Genomic DNA, 22,926 nt, shown 5'->3' on the forward strand with positions numbered 1-22,926 from the left:
TCTGAGAAACTGCAGTGTTTTCACTTGGGTACCTCAGCCTCTCTCCTGCCCTTTGTTCTCTATAGTATAACTGATGTGGAAGCCCTGATCAGTGGAATTACTGAGTCCCATGCCTACTGTAGCACCCCCAGGTTGATCTGAGCTAATCCTGCATGTACCATTTTGCCATGTGATTTGGCCAGGGACTGTTGGACCAGTGTCAGAAGTTGACACAGGACAGCCTGCATTCCTGAGAGTCATACACTGCTGATAAGCATCGGTACCCAGAAATCTTATCACTTGGTAGCTGTTAAGGCTCCCTCTGCCAAGAAAGTGGAAGCTTCTCAATAGCTGTATTCATGACCCTTACGTGTATAAACACAAAAAGGTGTTTGTACAGCTGGAGGATATCAGATATCATTTATGACACCCATATTTAAGGCTTAGCAATGGCTCTCTTCAGTCAGAGTGTGTGTGAGCTAGATTCCAGCAGCTCTTAATTGACCCACCCCACGTCTCCAAAACAAGGTCCTTTTAGATTAATTGGAACTGCAGCTGCTCTCTTTGGCCCAAATCACAAAGTTTACAATAAAACATGTGACCTCTTCATTCAGAGTTCATCTCTTCTGACTTCTCTCTGTAATCACAGGAGAGAATTTATCTTTGTGGACTGAGAGTTTCTTGCAGGCCACTCCTGAGCACTCTGCTCCCTACCTCATAGCTTACAAGCCAAAGCACAGCCTCCAGAACAGGGCTCAGTTGTCCCACTGCTCCATATCAAGATTCGTTATGCTGTAATCATGATGTGGTCTCTGATAGACGTAAAACACCTAAGCCCTTTCTTTATGTTTGAGTAGAGACACACAGAGCCACAAACATCTGCTGTCTGGACCAAGAAAGCAGAAATGACATTTCCTTAAAACCAAACAGGCAGAAGGTTTTGCACAAAGAGGACGAAGGATAGAAGCTTCATTGCATACAGAGTCCAGAATGAATAACTTCTTACTTGGGATACAGAAAATAATTTGTGAAATTAAAGAGAAATAACAGTTTGTTGGAAATATTTGGGGGAAAAAATCCACACTCCTGAGGCCCTGCAATTCATCCTTCCATTTTCTCCTTGTATGCGGGCTAGAAGACTTTTCCATTGGGGCTCTAGCTTGCATTTCTGCAAAGAGCTTGCTGTGCATGGAAATAGAGTGTGAGGGGAAAATAAAAAGTCCAGAGTTAGGAACAAACAACCCAGTCTGTTGGACAGGACCACACTTGGTAAAAAGAGGCTAACCTGGAGACACCATAAAGGCCTACAGAAGTATGGAGCCAGTGGAAATCAGGGGTAGGGATCAATATCTACTTCTTGTTATCCTGTAAGAGAATCAGGAGGCAGCAAATGGAACCACAATCAGACTGCTAGGGATAAGCCTCAAAGACACTTAGTATTTCCTTACACATTCCTAGACACCTGCTGATTGCCATGGTTGAAGAGGACAACCCCTAGGCAGACCTCAGGTCAGACAAGCAAGGGCTGTGATGAGGGGTTTATCTGTTTATCTGTTAGCTAATCCAGCTGTATTTGCTGCCCACTGTAAAGTCACAGGCACACCAGGTAGGTGCTTAATTCCATGGTTTCTGGAATATCTACTGTACAGATCATGTGCTCTAAGGCAATTGATAAATTACAGGCAGTGATAGACATGGTAAGAGTAACTGGAATTCAGTCTGGCATATGTAAATCTCTGAGACCTTCATGATCAGTCAGAGAAAAATAACCCACATTCATTCATATTTGGCCCTGTGCTTTGTTCCTTTGACTTCCCCATTACCTGGCAGAGGAACAGTAATGGCAGTCCTTAACGTTTAACCCAAATAAGGCAAAGTTGTATTATTGTATTTGTCTCTACTGTTAAAAGAAATGGTTGAACACCTCAGACAATGTCTGAATAATCCTTCTTCATGATCCCATCTTCAGTTTTCTTTATTTTCATCATGATCAGAAGAAATCTTCTCTTTACAGGGTCAAATTTAAATTTGCAAAAGTGCCTCGCTTTATTTCAGAAGCAGAATCCTACAGCAGCTTTTTGAATTTTCCTTTGCCCAAATTCAAAGCAGCAATTAACTAAGAAGTTTTTGCTTCAGAAGAAGCAGTCATCCTCAAAAAACCAAAATCCACCTTAGGTTAGGCAAAGCAACTCATTGTATCATATTTACATATTCTGTGTGTTCTCAATGGTTCTACAGAGTCTCAGAGGTACTATTGCTTACTTCAGTGAAACTGGATTTGAATTCATCAAAAGAATACTGTAAATATTTCTGGTAAAGTTATCTCAGCATATAAAAATGTTTTTTTTAAATGTACATGAATATAAGGACATGGAGAGCTAGTATCTATAGTTCTAGAATTATTGTCTCCTACTTCTGTCATGTCTTACAACAGAAAAAAATAAAATTGAAGTTCAAAGACACAGAGATAGAAAATCCCAGAGCAAATGCCTTTGAGCTGTGGTAGAAAGTCACAAGGAGGACACAAGTAGAGACTAAAATTATTCCAAGAAATTACAAACTCTCTACAGACTCCACGCAGCTCAGTACAGGAAACTCTACATGTCTTTACTTCACCAAGTGCTTTCTATTAGTGAGAAGCAGTTCTGTGGTCACCAAGGGAAAGGGGCTTACCCACTCACCTGTGACTCAGTGCTCAGCAGCATCTCGCAGGTTCGGAGTTTCCCGGCTATGACCTCCCCCCGCGATGCCGGAGTGCCCCGGCTGGCCCCGGCGGGATATAAACACAGCCTGCCCCAGAGCACAGGCACTTGTCACCCTGGCATCTGCCAGAGCTCACTCCACCACAGAACCAGGCCCAGGCCACACGAGGAAGACGCTCTCTTGCATCATGACTGGCAAGGCTGTGGCTGCTGTGCTGATCCTGCTCCTGATCTCAGCCCTTGGAACACAAGGTAAAGAAACCTTTCCTCGAGCTCTGCTGCCTAATGGCCAGAGCAAATGCTGGTGGGGAGACACTGTGCTGTCTCACCAGTGCAGCAAAGGGCTCTCCTAATGCTGTCAGCAAAAAACCCCATGCTGTGCTTCCTGTGAAAATAGTGAACCACTCCACCGTCTTTGTTTTGCAGGTGAGCTGGTGCCACGCTCGGCCATCGAACTCCGGTGCCAGTGCATAAGCACCTATTCCAAGTTCATCCATCCCAAGTTCATCCAAAACGTGAACCTCACCCCCAGCGGACCTCACTGCAAGAATGTTGAAGTCATGTAAGTGTTTTGCAAAACCTTCCTGATTACTTAACAAGAAGGAAGCAGCTTTTGCTCTCGATAGGGTGCAAGTGTTCTGCGAGCCGTGAGAGGGGCCGGCAGAAGCAGCTGCTCAGAAAGCAGGACAGCAACATTCCTTGCTCCTACAGAGGATGTGCTGCGTGTTGGGAACTGTGTGCTGTTTTGCCAACATCTACTTTTTAAGCACATGGAATACTTTGACCTACATTTGCAGTCATCAGGCAGCAAATAAATTTCTAAAACTCTGAATTCCACTGGCTTGTGAAAATACATGGAGCCATACTGAGCAAGAGATAAAAACATACTTTTAAAGGGCTAGGTAAAAAAAATTATCACCCTCCTGCTCAAGTCAATGAAAAAAACTACCATTAGCATACAAATTGTTCCAGTTATTCTAGAACTTTTACTGTAAGTAACCAAGTTTCAGTGGACTGGTAGCTCCTCTGGACTGGGCAGTACAATTTCAGAATCAAGATGGCAAGGTTTAACTCTTCAGTGAAAGACTGACACAAATACCAAGCCAGTTGGGGGAAAAAAGCAGTTTTGAAGAGAGGGAGAGTCCTGCAGATGGTTAAATGCATCAAACAGATATGAGAAGATACTAAACCAGTGAAAAAATCCCTTTTTGTTAGGCTACAGCCTCAGTTTATATAGCTTAAAGAGGAACATGTCAGTGTATGCCTACAATGATGTTATTATGAGAGAAAGGTGACATTACCTTGGATTTCACTGAACAGCCCTTTTCCTTTCCTCTGTTGCAGAGCTACCCTGAGAGATGGCAGAGAAGTGTGCCTGGAGCCCACTGCTCCCTGGGTGAAGCTGATCATCAAGGCAATTCTGGACAAGTGAGTCATCTCTCCTCAATAGGCACAGCTTATTGAAAACCGGTATTTTAATTGAACTACCAAACACACACGGGTGTGAAGTGCTCTAAAATTCTGTCTCCTCGGGCAGTTATTACCTTTTGTGTTCACTAATTGTTGCAAACACCGTGATTGCTTTGAGCCTTAATTACAGCATTAGCCATTGAAGCCTCGCTGTGCCACACATCTCTGCGAAGGTTACCTTCCTCTCCCCTAAGGCAGAAGCATTTTGGAAACCCGCAGCACGAGTGCTCAGAGGATCCAGGCATTAACTGACTGGTTTTCTCACCTTGCAGGGGCAGAAAGCAGCAATCAGTTTTGCAAACTACTGGCGCATAGATAAGTGGGGGGAAAATCAGGCTCCACTTGTGAAGTGAAGCATCAAACTATGGAAATTCACTGCTGTTGAATCATTTTGGGAATGTTAGGACATACCAGTGTGTCCATTGGGTTCTGTCACAGCTTTTCAGGGTCTTGGGCACTGGAGCACAGAGTGGTGGATTTCAGCTGACACCAGCAAGTCTTACCTGTTGTATGGGTGATTTTTAATAGCTTCCTTTTCCATCTTCTTTTATTCTAGGCCCAACACCAAATCTGAGACAGTGTTCTAAAACAAAGAAGAAAAATGTTCTGACTCCTCCAGCTAGGCAAAAATAGGGAAGACACTCACCCAGCTTCTGACAGCTCACCTCCTCCTGCCTCCTACATTCACAATGGCACAGCATTTAGAATATGGATTCCCTGTTTTGTAGTTAGTTGACAACAATACTTTTAGTCTTCTACACTGGTCTCATTATGTAGGAAAGAAACCACTGCCACCTCAACAAGAAGGCTGGAAAAATGGCTTGTGAAGAGATCTGGAGATGATTCTGGAATAATTTTTGCTAAACACAGCTGGAACAGCATAGTGCATGCACTGCAGAGCTTTTACTCCATCCCTTTTTGCTAACAGTTTAGGAAAAGACCAGCAACAGTTTCTTCCCACCAAAGCATGGTCAAGTAACTTCAGCTGCAGCTGGGTCACTGCCACTCACAGCGGGCTACTGGCTGAAGAGGGGAGCTTCCAGAGTTAACACGTCTAAATTCTTGAACAACAGGTTTTGTGTCATAATTTTCAAGATATTATTTATTGTGAATGAGTGCTGTGAAGGTATAAACATATATTTTAATGCCATCTTTTGGCTAGAAAAAAAGCACTTTATTTATTTATAGAATAATATTTATTTATTTATTTACTTATTTATTTATTAAATCTTTTTTATGTTTACCTACCTAATAAATGCTTGTTGAAATGTTTTCACTTCAGTGTTGTTTGTTATTAATTTCCCTGCTGGAGCAGAGACCTGAAAAAAGAAGAAGCATTTTCTTTCAGTTTGTATCACATAAGGGGTTCCAAGAAGGACAAGGAGAGGATCTGAGTTGTGGGAGCCAGCAAATTAAAACAGCATATTGCTACCTCTCTAAAGTGTAGATAATGAGAGGAATTATGAAAGTTTTCTACTGTCTTCCTCTTTCCTGTCAGTGTTTCCAGAAGTCTAGATGATAAAATTCCCAGATAGCAATGACCAAATACTGGTTAGTCACAGAAATCACAAGGCCATAGCAGTGTGGTTCTCTGACAGCACAGCACCTGAGAACGTGGCAGTGAACAAGGGTTTTCATCAGCTTAAAGAAACAGGGAAATCTGATAAACAATAAGAAAGTCACTGAGCATCCTCCCTAACTCCAGTTAGGAGGGAGGACTACATCAGGTGAAATCCTAAGAAACAGAGCTCCAATTGTATGGCCTTATACCTACCTGTAGCAGAGCAATTTACAGAGGAATGTTGAAATTCAAGCAGCAAACACTCGTGAAGTGGGAAAGTTGAGCAAATATTTTGATATTTGTTTAGGTTTGGTCTTTTCCAACAAGAAGCCACTCCATATTCTGCACAATCCGCTCATGTTTGCTCATGGTGCAAAAGATAAAGGGAGGTTTTGGCAGTGTTTAAGCAAGTTCTTGTGCAAGAGGATAACTATTCTGACCACACTTTCCTCCCTGTCCCCATATTTGCCCCTGTCCCACTGCGCAGCATTGTACAGCCTGCTAGTCCTCAGAATGGAAAGAGTCAAGGTTTCTCAAGGAGACAGGCTTTGTTCAGACTTGTCTTACAAGTCTAAGCCTTCCTGTAAGTAATCCTGAGGGATTTTTATAAGATATCTTCTTTCAGAGATGTAATTTGCAGATAAGGATGTCGCAAGTATCAGCCAAGAATGGGGAGAGGTTGGGAAAGACCACTTGATCTGCACAGCCATTAAAGTCTGGGTGTGTTCTAAAGGACTGGCATCAGTTTTAGTGTAATGCAGATACACATAACCTTTGCCACCAGCAAAATCCCAGTCAGGTCACTGGGAGCTGAGCCACAGCTGAGAAAGGGCATTTCTCATCAGTTCTTCTGCCCAAAATGTCAGCAATGGCTGCACCTGTGGGACCCTGGGCAGAGCATCTGCACCTTCCTCCATAGGCTCATTGGTGAGACGCTGTTCTGAGGGTAAAAATGCCAACATATCACTTCTCTGTTCTGTGTGCAGTCACAGAATACCTTCCTTAGAAAAACAACAACCACTCTCATGTTTCCAAAAATGTGTTTCTGTGCTCTTGGAGACTGCTAAGTGAAGCACTGTGGCTCTTCTGACTTGGTGTCTACCTTCACCAGACTGGGCTGCTCTTCCTTGCCAGTAGAAGTCACTTGTAAGACGTGTTTATCTGCTGTCTTAAACACCTGTGATTATTCTAAATGCATGAGGTTAGAAAGAAAAACAAGCAACTTCCTAAGTGTTTATTTTTATGAAGTATCATTACAGCTCTTACTGCCAGATACTTTCTCCTTTCATATTATGAACAGATTAGAGTTTCAGAAGAGCTTAAGTGACTTTGGTGATGATGCCTCAGTCATTTTAAGCTCATCATTTCCTGCTTAATGACTAGAGAGACTTCTCAGTACAGAATAAAGCATCTAAATTCCTTTAGCCAAACTGAAAAAGACAAAATCCTTTCAGAGAGCAAGAGAAAGCAGTTGAGTCTTGTCTTCATAAAACACTGACTAAATAACTTCATCCGATTCACATCAAAATATAGGGTGGGAGATTGGGATGAAAAGTTCTTGTAATTATGCTGGGTAAATGTTTTTGCACAAGGCACTTAAGCTTGATGCAAAGAGCTAAACAGAAGTTCTATATTCACAGAGGAGGGGAAAAGTCTCTATTTTGGCTTGGAGAGATGTCTGGTAATGTTATATTCATTTCCAAGTGCAAGCCTAGCATTGTTGGCTAAAGCCAATAACCCGTGAAGAAGCAACCAGAAAGTGATGGATAACAGCAACAATTTAAAGAATAATTGAAAATATGTAGGGGCAAAAGCTAGGGAGGTTTGAAGTGTCACTGAATGGACTGCACAGAGGTTTGGGTTTCTTATGCAACACTCTCACGCGTTAGGAAACCTCCATGTGCAGAACCCACGTCCCAGCACTCAGGCTGCTGGGAGTGCACCTTTCAGCTATAAAACCTGATGGGAAACAGCACCAGAGCAGGACCTCTGTTAAGAAGAAAGCGTGCACAGCAATGGATGGCAAATCTGTTGCTGTCACTTTGATTCTCTACTTGGTCTCAATGGCAGGGTCAGAAGGTAAGAAAATTATTTCTTAAAAATCATGTAAACAATAATAAGTATTCACATGCAAATGCAAGTGGGCTTATGCTGTGTCCATGATGACTTTTTGCAAGAGAAGTGCATCCTCAGTAAACTGTCATTCAGAAGTAAAAAGGATCATTTGTACCTATTAGGATGCTGTGGATGTTTCCAGGTGTAAAATATGCTTCTGTCTGCAAATGAATTTATTCCTGTGCCACAATATATGGTTGTCTCTAGATCTTATTAAGTGCTTGAATTAAAACAGGCCCTTTTCCCCTAAATATGTCCATAAAGATCTTCTTTTACAAATGACGATTTTATCCTTTTTGCAATTTCATTCTTAGTAGGCAGGTTGATGACAGAGCAAGAATTATCCCGTTTGCAAGAAAGAATAAGGAATATGAGCAGATGATCATGGCAGACCCTTAGCAATCCAAGTTTGAATTCAAATGCACCTGCACATCAAACCTCCGAAAATGCAGCTGCTTGTTGTGCAGATGCAGTTACTTTTATCTCACCGTGCAGCAAACCAGAGTGTCTGAGGAACAAGAATGAGGCTGCAGGAGAGAATGCGGTTTGCTTCAGGGGAACAAATAAAGACGCTGTTCATGTACCCAGAGATAACAGAATTTTGTTCCACAGGTAAGGCCCTGGAGAAGACAGATCAAAGAGGCTCCCAATGCCAGTGCATAAGCACTCATTCCAAGTTCATCCCTCCCAAGACTATTCAGGATGTGAGATTAAGCCAAAGAGGACCTCACTGCAAACATGTGGAAATCATGTGAGCTCTTTTCCTAAACATCACCTTGCTTCCTACAGGAGGAACCAACCCAGCATTTCTCATCCTATTTACTCAAGTACTTTGAATGGCAGGATGTTTCCCTAGCAAAGCCTCAGAGACTTCCAGTATCAGAAATGAGGCTTTATGTCCAAAGGAACAAGCTAATTCCCTGCCAGTGTTACAAGCAGCTTCCATACAGTATTTTAATTCTTTTTCTGTCATCTTACTTATGAACAAATCAGAGGGGAGAATCAGATTCCCACAACACAGAGCACAGTTACTAACTTAGACATTGAAGAATCAATCAAAGACACAAACTTGATCCTCTTGACATGAATTAAAACAATTTCTTCGGCATGTGGCAAAGTTTGAAAGGCCCCAAGTTATTTCTTGTGCCAGAATTTCACACGGAGCATTTCCCTGTTTGAGAAGTGGGGAATTCAGATTACACTCCATGTGGGTACAAAATAAAAGATACAGTAAGTTTCATTTAAAACCACTCCTGTTACTAGTCACAGGAACCAGGGCGGAGCAGTCAGTAAACAGAAAGGCTCTGTCAGGCTTTTATGCTTTCACTATGGTTTCTTAAGCAAATAATGGTTGTACAATTACACCCTCTGTGCAGCACTGCCTGGCATCCCGTTCCACCTCACTAGGCATTGGTAATTTAAGCCAGGCTTGGTTAAAAAAAACTTTTCTAGATAATTATGTTCCTGAAAGATCTGCTAAAACATGGCCAGATAGAGAACTGAAACCAAATAGAAAATTCATTAGGCTCATTATAAGATTATAGCATAAACACCTGCACTGACATCATTCATAAAAACTCCCAAATATATAACACAAAACCAAACAGGTCCTTCACCTACTGGCTAAGAGAAGTTTGCAGCCATTGGCAGAAGTGTGAGGGACACACCTGGCCCTAACTCCTGCGCTCCTTCCTCGGCAGAGCTACGCTGAGAGATGGCAGGGAAGTGTGCGTGGAGCCCGCTGCGCCCTGGATCCCGCTCGCTGTGAAGGCTCTGCTGGCCAGGTGAGCTGTTCCCTTTCCTAGAACACCTGCATCTCAAACCTCATTTTAGAAGGCTACTTAAATTCTTGGCATGCAAATGATCACCCTCTTCAGGCATAGGTAATTCTTTCTATCAGTTCTCTCTAAAGCAATATTTCTACATGCCTGAGGAGTGGGAAGGTTTCCTTTGATATCTTCCTGGTGTGTTAAACCACCCAAAAGGCCATGGCTACGATGTACCTAAACCTCTGCTGACACCTCCAAAAATCAAGGTCCCAAAAACTCACTTCCTCTTTCTGGGTATAATTCAGACATACAGCTGGCATTTCCAAGACTTTCACTCCTGCAGACAGGGATGGTCAAATCCCTACTTTGCACACAGGCAGACAGAAGTTCTTTCTGTTGAACGAGTTAATGCAGGAACAGTTTTGATTTTTTATTTTGTTCTTTGCACAAATGTCATTTGGTGAGTACAGTAAAAATAAGTCATTAGTCACTTGTGAGCACTTATTGCTCTCCCTTAGCTTGTATTAATAGTGATTGTTTCTTTAATTAATTTCTGAATTCACTTTATACTTAATCTAATTACAGAGCCAGGGGCAATGTTGAGTCACCAGTCAAAGAAAAGTCAAGGAAGAATAAACCTTGGATTTCTGCAAGGATGTGAAATGAGAGAAAACATTGCTGCTGAGAATGCCATCATTTCTGATGACAATGCCCCCTCTGCTACATCACTACAGCTGATTGTTTTTCTTTCCCTAAGACGGTTGCTGATTCATGTCATTTTCTTCGCTGTCACTCTCTCTAAACTTCTGTCTGTGATAGATCAAGGAGCTCAAGGTTAATGAAAGTGTTTAAGTGTTGTAAGGATGAGAATAAACAAGATGAAGTTAGTTACCCTAAATGACCTGACTTAAACAGAAACAGAATGGATACGATTAGCAAACACACAAATAAACACATAATAAAGAAGCATCTGTGTAGCTTTGAAGGAAGTCATCTCTCACACACTTGATGCAGTTGTTTGAAGGTCTTGAAAACAAGACATGGATGTGGCAGGTGCAAAAAGTAGAGTCAAACTGCCTTTGTGAGATCCTTTCACAGCCCTCACTAAACATTGGAAATAATGAGGCAAAGAAACATGTCTTGGAAATGGATAAGTAACAGGTGAATACATAGAGATGAAGGGCAGAATGAAAAGACCAATTTTCATTGATGAAGGGACATCACCCATGGGTTCTTAAACCACCTTGTGTGGGGTCCTGTTGGGTTTGGCCGTCCCACACAGGATCTGGGAAAGTCATTTGCCATGAGCTGAAGTACTCTGGCGATGCTAAATGATGATGTGAAAACAAGGCTTATCTATAAAGAACTGCAGAAGGACCTTGGGAGAGTCACTGATTAGGCAACAAACTACCAGGTGAAATTCCCTGCAGGAAGTAGCCAAAGGGATTGACACAGGAAAAAAATTACAGAGCTCCTACAGAAGTAACACATTCTAGGCTGACCTTCAGCACACAGGAGAGAGATCTTGGGGTGATGCTGAGTGCATGTAGGAATACCAGATCAGGAATGAAGAGTGCTCATAAGTGACTAAATGGGGTTTCACTGGGTGTAAGGAAGGTGCAAGCAAGCATGGGCTGATACCTGAAATACCTCCTGTCTCATCAACAGTTCCAAGTCACTGTAAGCCTCGGGGTAAAGACAGGGAGCTCACAGCTTTCAGAAGGGAGCAGCTAAAAATAGAGACACTACATCACCCTTGTTACTTCTGTTTGTTGTGCTGCAGCTTCCACTCACAGACAGCAAGATGCAAGCAAAGAGACACACATACACATTTATACCAAGTGCAGTTTAGAAGTCATCTTTCCAAAGAAAAGAACACATTATTTACTTCAATATAACAGAAAATATTAGGCCAATTTTTTTCTCTTTTGTTAGTTCACAGATTAGTTTGAGTTGGAAGGGACCCAGAAGGATTATTAAGTCCAACTCTTAAGTGAAACTCCAATATGGGGATTGAACCTGTGACCCTGGCATTATGAGCACCATGCCCTGTGTGACACCCTTATAGACCACATTTTTTGTTATATAAAAGGGTTTATTTAAGGGTTATATAAGGGTTTATAAAAGCTTACATATTTATTCTGTGTTGTTCTTCCAGGGTCCAGGGGAATGTTTATAAGGCTAAACATTAATGTTGATGCATCAATTCCCATTGATTGATTGTTAATTTCTTTCTACAGTCAAAAAGATGTTTTGTCTTAGTGATTTGCTTCGCACTGTTTATGGCTGGCCATACAAATCTGATTTCTGAAGTAGAAAGTGCTGAAGTGCAGATTCTAGCAGCACTCATCAGACACACGCACATGGGTTATGGAGTGATGGAGGACTCAAAAACACCATGAGTGCCCTCTAGGGGGTCAGTTTTGTGAGCCCCAGGGTGGGTGGTGGGGTTTGAAGTTTGACCCCCAGGAGCCCCCTCACCGTAGCAGCTCTGGACTCAGGTGTGAATCCGTGAGCTGACTGAACACATCTGGTGTTCCTTCCTGCTGCCCCACCACCAGGCTTTGGTGAGCAGCAAGGTTTTACCTGTCCATCAGCTTGAGATCCATTGCATCATCAAATTCACATATGACAGCTGTTATACCAAACAGATCTCACTTATGAGAGTCAGAGATGAAGATGTGATGTGTATTATGGCCACTGACTGCCTCTAATTTAATCAGAAGTTCCTGGCACAAACTTCTTCAAACTCACCATGAGTTTCCTCCTGCCACTTCCAGTCTTACTTGCACAGTCAGAAAATGCCTCTGGCCCAGCTGATGTGAGTCAAATGCAAGATGAGCAATAACTGCAGCCTTATAGGGCAGGAAAAGCCCAGGTGCTGGTACTTAACAATTCTCTAGGTGGATTTAGTATCTCTTCTGTTCATACCAGGGAGATAAATTTTGTTTGTAGTAGGTATGTTTGTTAATATTTTCTAGTATTTTATGTTAACACTACAGGTGATACTAATGCATCCTTTTCTTATATAACTTTATGCCTTATATTTGTATTTTCAATGCATTTTCATGTTGAGCTGGAGCAAATTAGACATTTAATTTAATCCAAAATAATTCTTTACGTGAAAGCTACAATATAGAATTGAATCTTTTAAAGCAGATCTGAAATACATATCAAAAATGAATATGCAGAAACATACTGCTGTTTTTATAAATACATATATTAAAAAGCAAATCAACCTAAAAGCTGTACTGCTACTTTGTGATTCCAGAGGGATTCAGGAAAGTCCAGCACTTCCTGTGATCTAAGGCTACATAACCATCTGTATTTAAACCCTGAAGTTTGAAAAACCCCACAAGCTGACCTAAGCCTTTCTCCTTTTCCTTGCTATCACTTCCTCCTATAGCAATTCTGATGTCCAGCAGATGTTTTGCTTTTTACATGTCTGTTCCCTAACCTTTGCCTCATTGCAGATTTCCACAAGTGTTTGCACAACACTGGGCACAGCTTCTGAGCAGCAGAAGCGATTGTTTCCTAGCTCCTGTATTTGTCCCTTCAGCCCTCTGCAGCTCAAGTAGAATGTCAGCTGAGTGCCAAGGCCCTTGTGAGGAAAAGGAGGTGGTTTCAGAGGCCAGAGTGAGATTTTCCCTGGGTACAAGAGCAGCTGGAACAGAGGACACACAGGAGGCAGGAGCTGACAGACCGGCTGAACCCTCATTCCAGAAAAGCTTGGCCTCCTGGGCCTCTGGGTCTTGTGTGCACAACTTCTCAGGGGAGAGGGTGGAATTTGCCTAAAACAAGACAGACTCCTAATTTTCTCAGGGTAAATTTATCATCCCAGGAGATGGAGTATTCCTCTGGACTTGGAGCAACTCAAACTAGTGATGGACTGAAGATCAGCCTCAGTACATCTGAGTCCCCTTAGAGTGTCTCTTGTGTAGGGGCATCCTTTGCTACATGCAAAGATTAACGGGTCCCAGTCAAGATCCTAAAGATGCCCTTTTGACTTTTGTGCTTATTAGACAAGCTGATGAGTCACGACAAACCACTAGTTTCCATCCTGCAACATGGGGAACACAAGCTATATCCTGCCTTAGAACATAGGCACGGGAGGTATTTGCTTCCTTTTCAGCAGTCTTTCAGTAGTCAGACTGTTGTGTAAGCGTTGTTTTGTTCCCTGCCAGCGTGCTTTTTACAGGGTTTAGCACGGATGCTCTCTGCTCGCGGCAGTATCAGCTCGCCCAGTGACGCGATCCTTCCAAAGGAGCAGCAATTCTGTTTGCACAAGTCATCTCTGATGGCTGGCAGGGAAACGAGCTGCCACAATCCCATAATGGATTTGCAGTTGTCATGGCAAAAGCCTGGATGAGATCCTGGGCACAGCGCTGAAGGGATGTAGGGAGAGCTTGGGCAAAGCATGGCACTCCCAGAAACACAGCTTAGGAGTGCCTGGCCTGCGGGCTTGATCTCATGCCTCGACGTTTTCACGCCTCAGATTGTCTCTCTTACTCTCCCTTCACACAGCCCCAATGAAACTGCAACTTTGGTGGAAAAGTGCAGGGATTTCTATTCCATTACAAACATCCTGCTCTTTTAGACAGATACTCACTCTTAGTTCAGGGCAGGGCTCATCATAGGTGGAGCAGACTCTTGGCCTCACTTCTGCCCTGGGGATTTCTGCAGATCCGTTACTGCCGCACGCAGGAAATAGCTGCGCCTGGTGGTCAGGAGCACAAGCACTCACTGATTTCACTTGGGGATTTGAAGGGGAATTCTCTTTTATTTCCTCAGATATTACTAACATTTCAGCACACACCAAAATTATATAATAAGGCTGCAAGTAGTAACTAAAAAAAGTGTGATCTCTAATCAAATGTTAATTTAACCTCTGTGTGTGTCTACACATGTGGAGACACAGAGAGAGCTCAAAAGAAAAAAAAAACCAGCAGAACCTTCCAAGTAAACTGGTTAAAACTTGAACATCTGCAATCTGGCACCAGTGAAACCACACATTAATACAACACAGCACATACATCATAATAGAACACTAGCAATAAAATATGACCTTAAGTTCCTAGCAAAACCCTGTCCTGGTTCACACCTTCAGAGAAGTAAACGTATTTTTCATTGAAGTTCTCTGAGACACAGCTAAGGAGCTGCACCATCAGGAGTCAGTATCTTTTGCCAACTTAATACTCAATACTCACTAAGAGGCAGGAGAGACAAAGCTGCTGGATCTTTTCCTGGGACAGCTCACACAGCGATGGGAAACAAATGAATTTTTATCACAAAGTTCCTTTTATCAACTTAGTGATAAGTGGTACACAGGAAACTACAATAAATTATGGGCAAATCATTCCATTTTTACTGTAAATAAACTGCAATGCTTTACATGCTAAAGATGATTGAGTTTTTATGAAGTCCCCAGATTTGGGGAAAAGTACCTCATTCAATCCACAGATCCCAAAACCGCAAAGCTTTGAGTTTGAAGACAACAAGCAGCAAAATCATCATGTCAAAAGGATGGTGTTTTTACTGCACTGAAACAGAGGGATTTTTTCTAATCACACTCATTCCAGCTGGGTTTGAAAATATAGATCTTAACTCAAGAAAAAGTTCAGCATTTGACCCCATCCTCCCTTGGAATTGTCTCCCTTGCAGGGTATTAACCCCAGCCACAGCTGAGCATAAAAGCTCAGCATTCATACAACAAGGATCCCTAACAGAAAACTCTGCCATAGCTCTCACTCTTGTGTCCCTTTGCTTGGACCTAGAGCTGCTGTCACTGAAAAGATTTCAGAAAATACTTATTTAAAATGTCTGGAATTACAGATGAAACAAAATCAGTTGTGTTCAGCAGGTCATGCTGTTTAGTTTGTACATAAAGCTTCCTCTGTTTATCATCTATTGACATGTGTAACGTGAAAAGAACAGGCATGATTTTCAAATTCATTCAGAATTTTGTATCTGCTTCCTGCAGAAGGCTTTGAATACTGCAGCCTTTATTAGCCACAAAGAATTAGTGATGAATTTACTTTGAACCATGCCCGTTGAACAGACAAAGAAAATAATTAAATGAAAACCTTTGATGTCAAAATAATGCTGAGGTAAAATCATGACCCAGCAAAGAACTTCTGAGTAATTTCAGCACTGCCTGAATTCTACTCTGGTGGCTCATATCAGGTAAGCAGAAGCCGTGTCCATAAGTGGGAATAAGAAATTCAGTATATCAAGTATAGATCTGATACATCTACAAAGAACAGTTATAACCCTGAAGAAAATAATAATAAGTGACAACTTATTATTATTATATATTAATGTACTATATCATTATGATAACTGTAACTGAAACCATTCTAATGTTGTATTATTAAATAAGGATATGCTTTAGAAAAAGCACAAAATGTACAAGTCTACCAAAGTGATTGGAATGCGTGACTATCGTGGACATATTTTAATAAATTAATGCATTGAATTAATTGTATCTGCAGAATAATTCCTCGTCATCTAGGAAGAAGTTTCACAACAGTCATGTGACTCATATTTACTGCATCTGGGAAATTCCTCTAACGCAATCTCCATGCCAGCAGAGTACAGAGGCTGGGCACAAAACAGTATATAAGCAGGAATCAACAGTCCTCACACACAGCAGGCATCAACAATCCTTTGGGACTCCAGCTCACAGAACTAGACCTAAACAGGCCAGCGAGAAACTCCTGTCCAACCATGAACGGCAAACTCGTAGCTGTCCTGGCTCTTTTCCTGATCTCAGCAGCTGTGTCTCAAGGTAAGTAAAGCTTCCCAAAGTCCCCCTGGCTGCAGATTTGCCGAGGCATCAACTGAGATTCTTGTCCTTGCAGGGCAGCTTTCTATTTGTTTCACTAAATTAGTGTCCTTTGAGAGATTTTCAGTACCTCTCTTCAGTCAGGAATCTACCATGTAGACCTCAGACTGAAGAGTTACTGACATCTTGTGGGAAATATTTTAAGGATGCGACTTGCATTTGCTTTATTTCTGTTTCTACTGAAGTGTATGTGGCTAGAGGCAGGTTCTTCTGTGGCTAGAGACAGATTTTTGCTCTGGAGTGCTTTAATGTTTCTCTCCCTTCCCGCACAAATAACAGTTTATCATCTCATATTTGTTGCTTAGTGACCATGCCATCTCAAGCAAGTAGTACACAGTTGGAAAGGGAGAGCAAACAATTTGAACACAGAAACATGGGCAAACCTCCAAGTAATGAACAAATCTAGGGCTCTGTCTTCTGCAGAATGGCCAAGTTTTTTTATCCAGATATTAAAACAATGCCATTAACCATACCGTGTAATCAGTATGGTTAGTAACTGCAAAATATGTGGGCTCATTTTTAAAAGATTCATTAGTTTAGTTTCCAATGTATTGGGCATCCCTTCCCCTGAAATCTAAGCAACCCTCCCCACAAGATGAGGATTTAGGCAGCTGGGACAAATGCAGCGGTTTAACTGAGAATGTTGTTGCGATAGAGCAGCTGCACTTTATGTCTGATGCATGGACCATAGGAGCACCTGTCAAAGCCCAATGTGCCTTTTCTGCTCACAGGCAGGACCCTGGCAAGGATGGGAACAGAGCTCCGGTGCCAGTGCATAGCCACTCATTCCCGGTTCATTCCCCCGAAATCCATCCAGGATGTGAAGCTGACACAGAGCGGCCCCCACTGCAAGAACGTTGAAGTCATGTAAGTAGCTCTGCAAGAGGTTCCCACCCCTTCCCCTGCCCTGCTGCCACTGCTGCAGGGCTTTCAGGCTGCACCACAGTCAGCATGACGACCTCATGCAGCCAGACCTGGCTTTTATTTGGAGAGGGATGGTTTTAAGTGAAACACCCTGTTTTTCACCACCTCTGTGACCGCACATATTCCTGAACTGACCATTGTTCAGATGTCAGGAAACACATTAAATGTTTCAAGTAGTAGAATGTGAATTTCATGGACTTGTCAGCTCTTAGTGCATAAGGTAATGATGTAGTTTGAATCCTGCATTTATTAGGCAGGCAGACTCAAGGAGAAAAACTAAGTTCCAGTAGGCAGATTTAGGGAAACAATGAACCAGCCTAACCTGGTCTGAACAGCACAAAGGCAATGAAATGTTAAAATTCTTATTCTGCTCAAACAAACCTTTTCACCCCTGGAGGTTTCAATAATTGTGTAAGAAAGCTTTAGTAACATAAATACAAAACAAGTATTCGCATATAGAGGGAAAGATTTTTGGGAATGTGTGTCTGCTTTGAGAGCAGACACAGAGACTCACACAATTCTGGATGGTTCTGGTCTCTTCAGTTGTATAAAGCAAAACAGCCAAGTCTAACCTAGAGTAGCTAGGATGAATTTATACTATCTGATCTAAAAATGCAAGATTACATTCTGTGAGTAAAATTAAGCCGTGTAGTAGTTTCCTGACTTTTCTTTGTTCCATGTTTTGCAGAGCTACTCTGAAGAATGGCAAAGAGGTGTGCTTGGAGCCCACTGCCCCCTGGGTACAGCTGATTGTAAAGGCTATTTTGGCCAGGTAAGTCCCATTACCTTTCTGTCTGGGCAGCTGAGTGGCAAACCTCCCAGAAAAAGCCAGTTTGTAGGATTCCATAGCGATACTTCCCGTTCTTTCTTAATCAGATTTAAAGAACAGGGAAGCTTCCTGCTTAACTCTGGAATCAGTCATAGTTTTTCTAGCTGTGCTTCAGGGTCCTTGCTCAAGCTGGTGTGTCAGTACTAAACCTCTGACTACCAGCAACTCCGTCTGCAGGGAAGCGCAGAAATATTTTTCTCCCTTTGAAAAATAAGGCTTTAAAAAAAGTCATCTTTCTCTTACTTAGTTGCTATTTTTGAGCTAATGAGGTTCTTGCTGTGAGGAACTGCAGAAGCTCATGCTGCAGAGGTTTCCCAGCTGGACACCAGGCATGCACACAGTGGGATTTCAGCAGTTGCTTTCAAAACATCAACTTTATTCTCCCTGTGCTTCAAGATGGCACAAAGAATAGGAAAGAGACCCCGCATCCTAAACTGTTTGTGCAATGCTAGCCTGTGGTAACTTGAACCTTCTTTTAAATCATCCTCTTCCCTCCCCTCTTAACAGGGCCGAACAAAATTCTGACTCTCCTCTCTAAGAAACACCGAGACAGAAAAAATCTGGGAACTGCTTCTGCTCCTCTGTCACGAAAAATGTTTGAGAAAAGCGTCATTCAAGCAGTGCACCATCTTCCACATCCTGCATCAGTGTTATGATGTTAATGCTGGATGGTTTTATTTATTTACCTATTTATTTAACTGTGTGTATTTAAGGAAGTCTTTTGCCATGGTCAGTGCTGTCCATGGGACATGCTGCCCGGGCCACTGAAGGAAAAGTGGTTTGCTGAAGGAGATGGAGAACCCTTGGCAGCCACTTGAGCCAAACATGCAGTGAGGTGCAATGCACCTGCAGCACAGCTTATTCACACTAAGCCTGATCATTTTGCTATTTCACCAGCAAACTGATGAACCCTCCTGCTCCCCTGGAGCGCACCAGTATGTTGTGTTAACAACAGCTTCCTGAGCCACAGCCAGCCTGTGGCCAGACTGTGAACTGTAAGGTCTCACTTGAAAAACCTAACCTGTACAATGTGTAATACTCTGTTTGGTATTTATGGATTGTGATTTCTGTGGTATTTATAAATGTATTTATTGAGCAGTTTCTACGTAAGAAAGAAACCAGTTATAATTTATTTAATTTCTACCAGATTTTTCATTCCTGCTATCTGTTTCTGGAGAAATATTCACGATCTCATTACTCTGTACTAGATTGTATGTCTAATTAGCTACTTCATCAGCTGATGGAAAAAACGGCATTTTACATACCTAGAGTTTGATTATGAGAGTGTAATTATTCCTAAAAATGTACTATTAAAAGTTTTATATATTAAAAAAAACATTTGTTTTCTGCTTGATCTTTTAAATCTCCATTTGCTTTATTTGAATATTCTGCTTTATTTTTGCCAGCCTGATTTCTGGAACTGAAATGAATATTTTTAAGTCCGTGGTGCCATAACTCCCCCTGTTATGGTAGCCTGGCACTCCTGACTACATTAACACAGACTCTTAAGGTGGGCTAAGTGGCTCACTCTCCTCTCTTCAGGCTGTTCTCAATCTATGGGGACTGGTGGGCTCTATCTAGGGCAAGGCCCCTTCTTTTATTCCCTTGCAGATAAAAGAGTTTTACCCCCAGATGCCTAAACACCACTAAGTGTCCACTTCAGCTTCACAAAGGTAAATCTTTACTACAACAAAAGGCCACTATCTGACCATAGACAGGGCAATTTGACACCTTTACTTTGGGTACCCAAAGAGCAAGCACTTGACCTGGTGTGACAAGTGCTTCCTATACTGATCCCTGAAATGCACTGTGCTGAGCACATGACTTCTCCCTCTCTTAAAAACTTTCCAGAATCAGGGAATAAGAGAGAAAGGGCATAAGTTTAAAGACTGTTGTTTATAACTAGAGTGTAACTGTTTATTTGAGGGATGCAAACTCTTATTTCACTTTTATCTACAATCTAGATAGTAATAAAACAGCAGAGGGATTTTTGCTGGGTAACTTTTTGATCATAAAATAAGACAGCTGTCTCTGGCTTGTTTTTTCTTGAAGTCCCTTCTCAGTAAACTCAGGGTGGTCCTCTCCTTCACCATTGTTATTTTAGCATCAGCTAGAAGAGTTCTGCCACTTTGAACAACGTGCCCTGTGGCCCTCCAACTCTCAGGCCATGCAGAAGCCACGGGGGAGAAGTGCACACTTTGGAAACATGCAGAGCTGCAGTCAGTGTCTGTGGGGGTACACCTGTACGTCTGTGTTACACAGCAGGCAGCTGGCCAGCCGGTGATTAAGGGTCAGGACATTTGCACCACAGGAAAGGATGGACCCTGAGATTTCACTGCAGCTAACTACGTGCTCTTGTCCATCTCCTTCTTTTCCCAATCTCATTAAAGTTTCTGCTCCCCTCGGTCACTTCATTTAGCATCTAAACTGTCTTTCTACAAGACTGTCAGGAGGCCAGTCCACTTTACAGCTGCCGTGTGCATTCATCACCTCCCTTTCATTTCAGTGCCTTCCACATAATGAAATGCAGCAGAGGTGTCTGCATATCCTTTCTGTCCTTTGCTCTTGGCCCCTTACTTCACCGTTCCTTCAAACCACTTTTATTTCCTTGCACCAACAGGTTCATTTGGGGGGCAAGAGAAGTGGCAACTATCAACTGACCAAGCCGTGACCTCCGGTCATTTCCCTGTCCTCAAACTCCCCTTCCCGTGCCTGGTTGCTGGAGTTCTGCTCTTGTATGGACAACTACAATTTGTCCCTTTGAGCGTCTGTGGTTGCTCTCCTTGCAATAACGAAAGTATATTTCTCTCTAATGTATAAACACTGCAAACTATAGAGGAAGTTATTTGGAGAAATACTGGAAAGTCCCTGAAAAACACTTCCAACTCTTCCTTAGAAGTACAGGGAATGCAAACATGAATTTCTCGGACTCAATTTCTCTGTCTGTGTTGAATATTGGCTAACATAAATATAATGTTGGCTAACGTAAACATCCTGGTTTTGTGTTAGGTGACAAACATGCTTAACTTGCTTTTGATTATGGACTGCTTCCCATTCTAAAATGATTGCTTTTCTTCTGCTCTTATCACACAACAAGGGAAAATCCCATTTTCCCAGGAAAATTATGCCTAGGACAGACTTTATATTGCAGATTTGTTTCAGGAATTGATTCTTGTTTATAACAAGATATCATGAGCAACTCTACAGGAAATGGATCCTTTGGAAATTACACAAACTGCCATGGAGACTTTGGGGTCAGAAAATAGGCATTTTGTTTCTGTGTGCACAGGTGAAACTAGAATTTTGCCACCTATAAAAATAACCCTGATATCTCTGCTGTTGAAAAATGTCATGAAAATGAACTTTCATACTACCTGCAGTTGCATTACTTCTAGTGACAACGATTAGTGTCAGCCAGTGCAAAGACTACTTCACAATTCCAGTGGAATTCTGGAGAGGGAGATTCTGTGGAACAATCTGGAAGGTTATAGGTATAACCAGGCTCACTGATACTGGTTCCTCTGCCCTTTCATGAAACAGGCAGCAGTGTGACGTCTCTACAAGCTTCTGTGGGCAGATTTCAACATAGCTATGCTGAATAACTTTTCATCACTTAGAAATATCATTTATTTGAACAAGCATCAACTTCTGATACACGCAATTATCTTATTCCATGGAAGTTCAAATTCATGAGGAATGTGAACAACATTTTTTTGAAAGAAAAGGGTTGCACTAGGCTTCCCAGAACCCATCTCCACCGACTCAGCCAATGACGCTAGCAGAAAAGTGAGGTAAGACTGCACCTCCCAAAGTGCACATTGGCAACTCCAGTATCAGTCTGTTGATTTCTCCTATTCCGTGCTAGAGGACAGATGAACCGGGGGAAATTCTAATATTTTTACCTTTTACAGAAAACTTTTTCATACATAGTCACCTTACAAAAATCTGTGGAAATAAGAAGTCGTTAGGCATGTAGCTTGAGAGCATATTTGGACCCAGTTAATCAACTTACCTCCAAAGGAGCCTTCAGTTTTTGAAAAGGAGAGTTAGGCAGCTTTTCTGACTCAGCTAAATACAAAAGTAACTTTTAAGCATGAAGTAACATTCTTGCTGCACTCCTAAGATTGACGATTTCTAGCTTTTTCCTTGAAATAATTTTCCAGAATGATGAAAGCTTCATAGCTCATAAGAGAAGCAAATGAATAAGTCCACTCCCTTGGCCCTGATTCTTTTATTAAAGACATATATAACATGCTTGCACTGAAATAAGGAGACTTCCAAAACACTGACAATTCTTTTCCCCCTCTGTTTTCAAGGTCACACTTTTTACAAGTCTGCAGGCAGACGGGAGAATCAGAATTCAGCTGAATTGTGCTAAAGCCAAAATGCCAATAAAACTGCAAAAGCTTGAAATACCGTTTCTGTGTGAAGTGTGTCTAAAGCATCTGTGGCAGATTTCATGAAGAGTGAGACAGGACATGTGAATGAGAGCATGGACCACATGGACTTCTTTTTTACTTGATGCAGAACTTCTCGAAGGAATAAGAACGTGTGAGAATGTGTGTGGGGCAAAAGCACAGGCACAGAGGAAACAATTTCAGTGCAGTTAAAAGGCAAGGTTTCTAGCTGAAACCCAGTAGCTATTCACAGGCACTCAGAAAAGAACAGCCACCTGCCATAGCAGCAGATCATCATGAGCAACAGAAGAGTGACTCTTGTTCTCCCTTTGGTCA

The 22,926-nt window shown here is 42.0% G+C and overlaps 3 protein-coding genes across 3 annotated transcripts; all 3 read left to right on the forward strand.

Annotated features, from left to right (window-relative positions):
- The first annotated feature begins 2,794 nt into the window (after window positions 1-2,794).
- LOC132325943 (interleukin-8-like) lies at window positions 2,795-4,753 on the forward strand. Its single transcript, XM_059843477.1, has 4 exons — window positions 2,795-2,933; window positions 3,108-3,243; window positions 4,026-4,109; window positions 4,708-4,753. Exons 1-4 carry the CDS (start codon window positions 2,870-2,872, stop codon window positions 4,736-4,738), a joined length of 315 nt encoding a protein of 104 aa, XP_059699460.1. The 5' UTR covers window positions 2,795-2,869; the 3' UTR covers window positions 4,739-4,753.
- Window positions 4,754-7,681: 2,928 nt separating this feature from the next.
- Window positions 7,682-10,565, forward strand: LOC132326893 (interleukin-8-like). Its single transcript, XM_059845615.1, has 4 exons — window positions 7,682-7,791; window positions 8,440-8,578; window positions 9,528-9,611; window positions 10,182-10,565. The coding sequence occupies exons 1-4, from the start codon at window positions 7,728-7,730 to the stop codon at window positions 10,255-10,257; spliced, it is 363 nt and encodes a 120-aa protein (XP_059701598.1). The 5' UTR covers window positions 7,682-7,727; the 3' UTR covers window positions 10,258-10,565.
- Window positions 10,566-16,203: 5,638 nt separating this feature from the next.
- On the forward strand, window positions 16,204-19,529 carry LOC132325944 (interleukin-8-like). The gene is made up of 4 exons (XM_059843479.1): window positions 16,204-16,383; window positions 17,172-17,307; window positions 18,053-18,136; window positions 18,701-19,529. The coding sequence occupies exons 1-4, from the start codon at window positions 16,323-16,325 to the stop codon at window positions 18,729-18,731; spliced, it is 312 nt and encodes a 103-aa protein (XP_059699462.1). The 5' UTR covers window positions 16,204-16,322; the 3' UTR covers window positions 18,732-19,529.
- The last annotated feature ends 3,397 nt before the right edge of the window (window positions 19,530-22,926 follow it).

The sequence above is a fragment of the Haemorhous mexicanus genome, chromosome 4, assembly GCF_027477595.1.
Source record: "Haemorhous mexicanus isolate bHaeMex1 chromosome 4, bHaeMex1.pri, whole genome shotgun sequence".
In the NCBI taxonomy this organism is placed as follows: Eukaryota; Metazoa; Chordata; class Aves; order Passeriformes; family Fringillidae; genus Haemorhous; species Haemorhous mexicanus.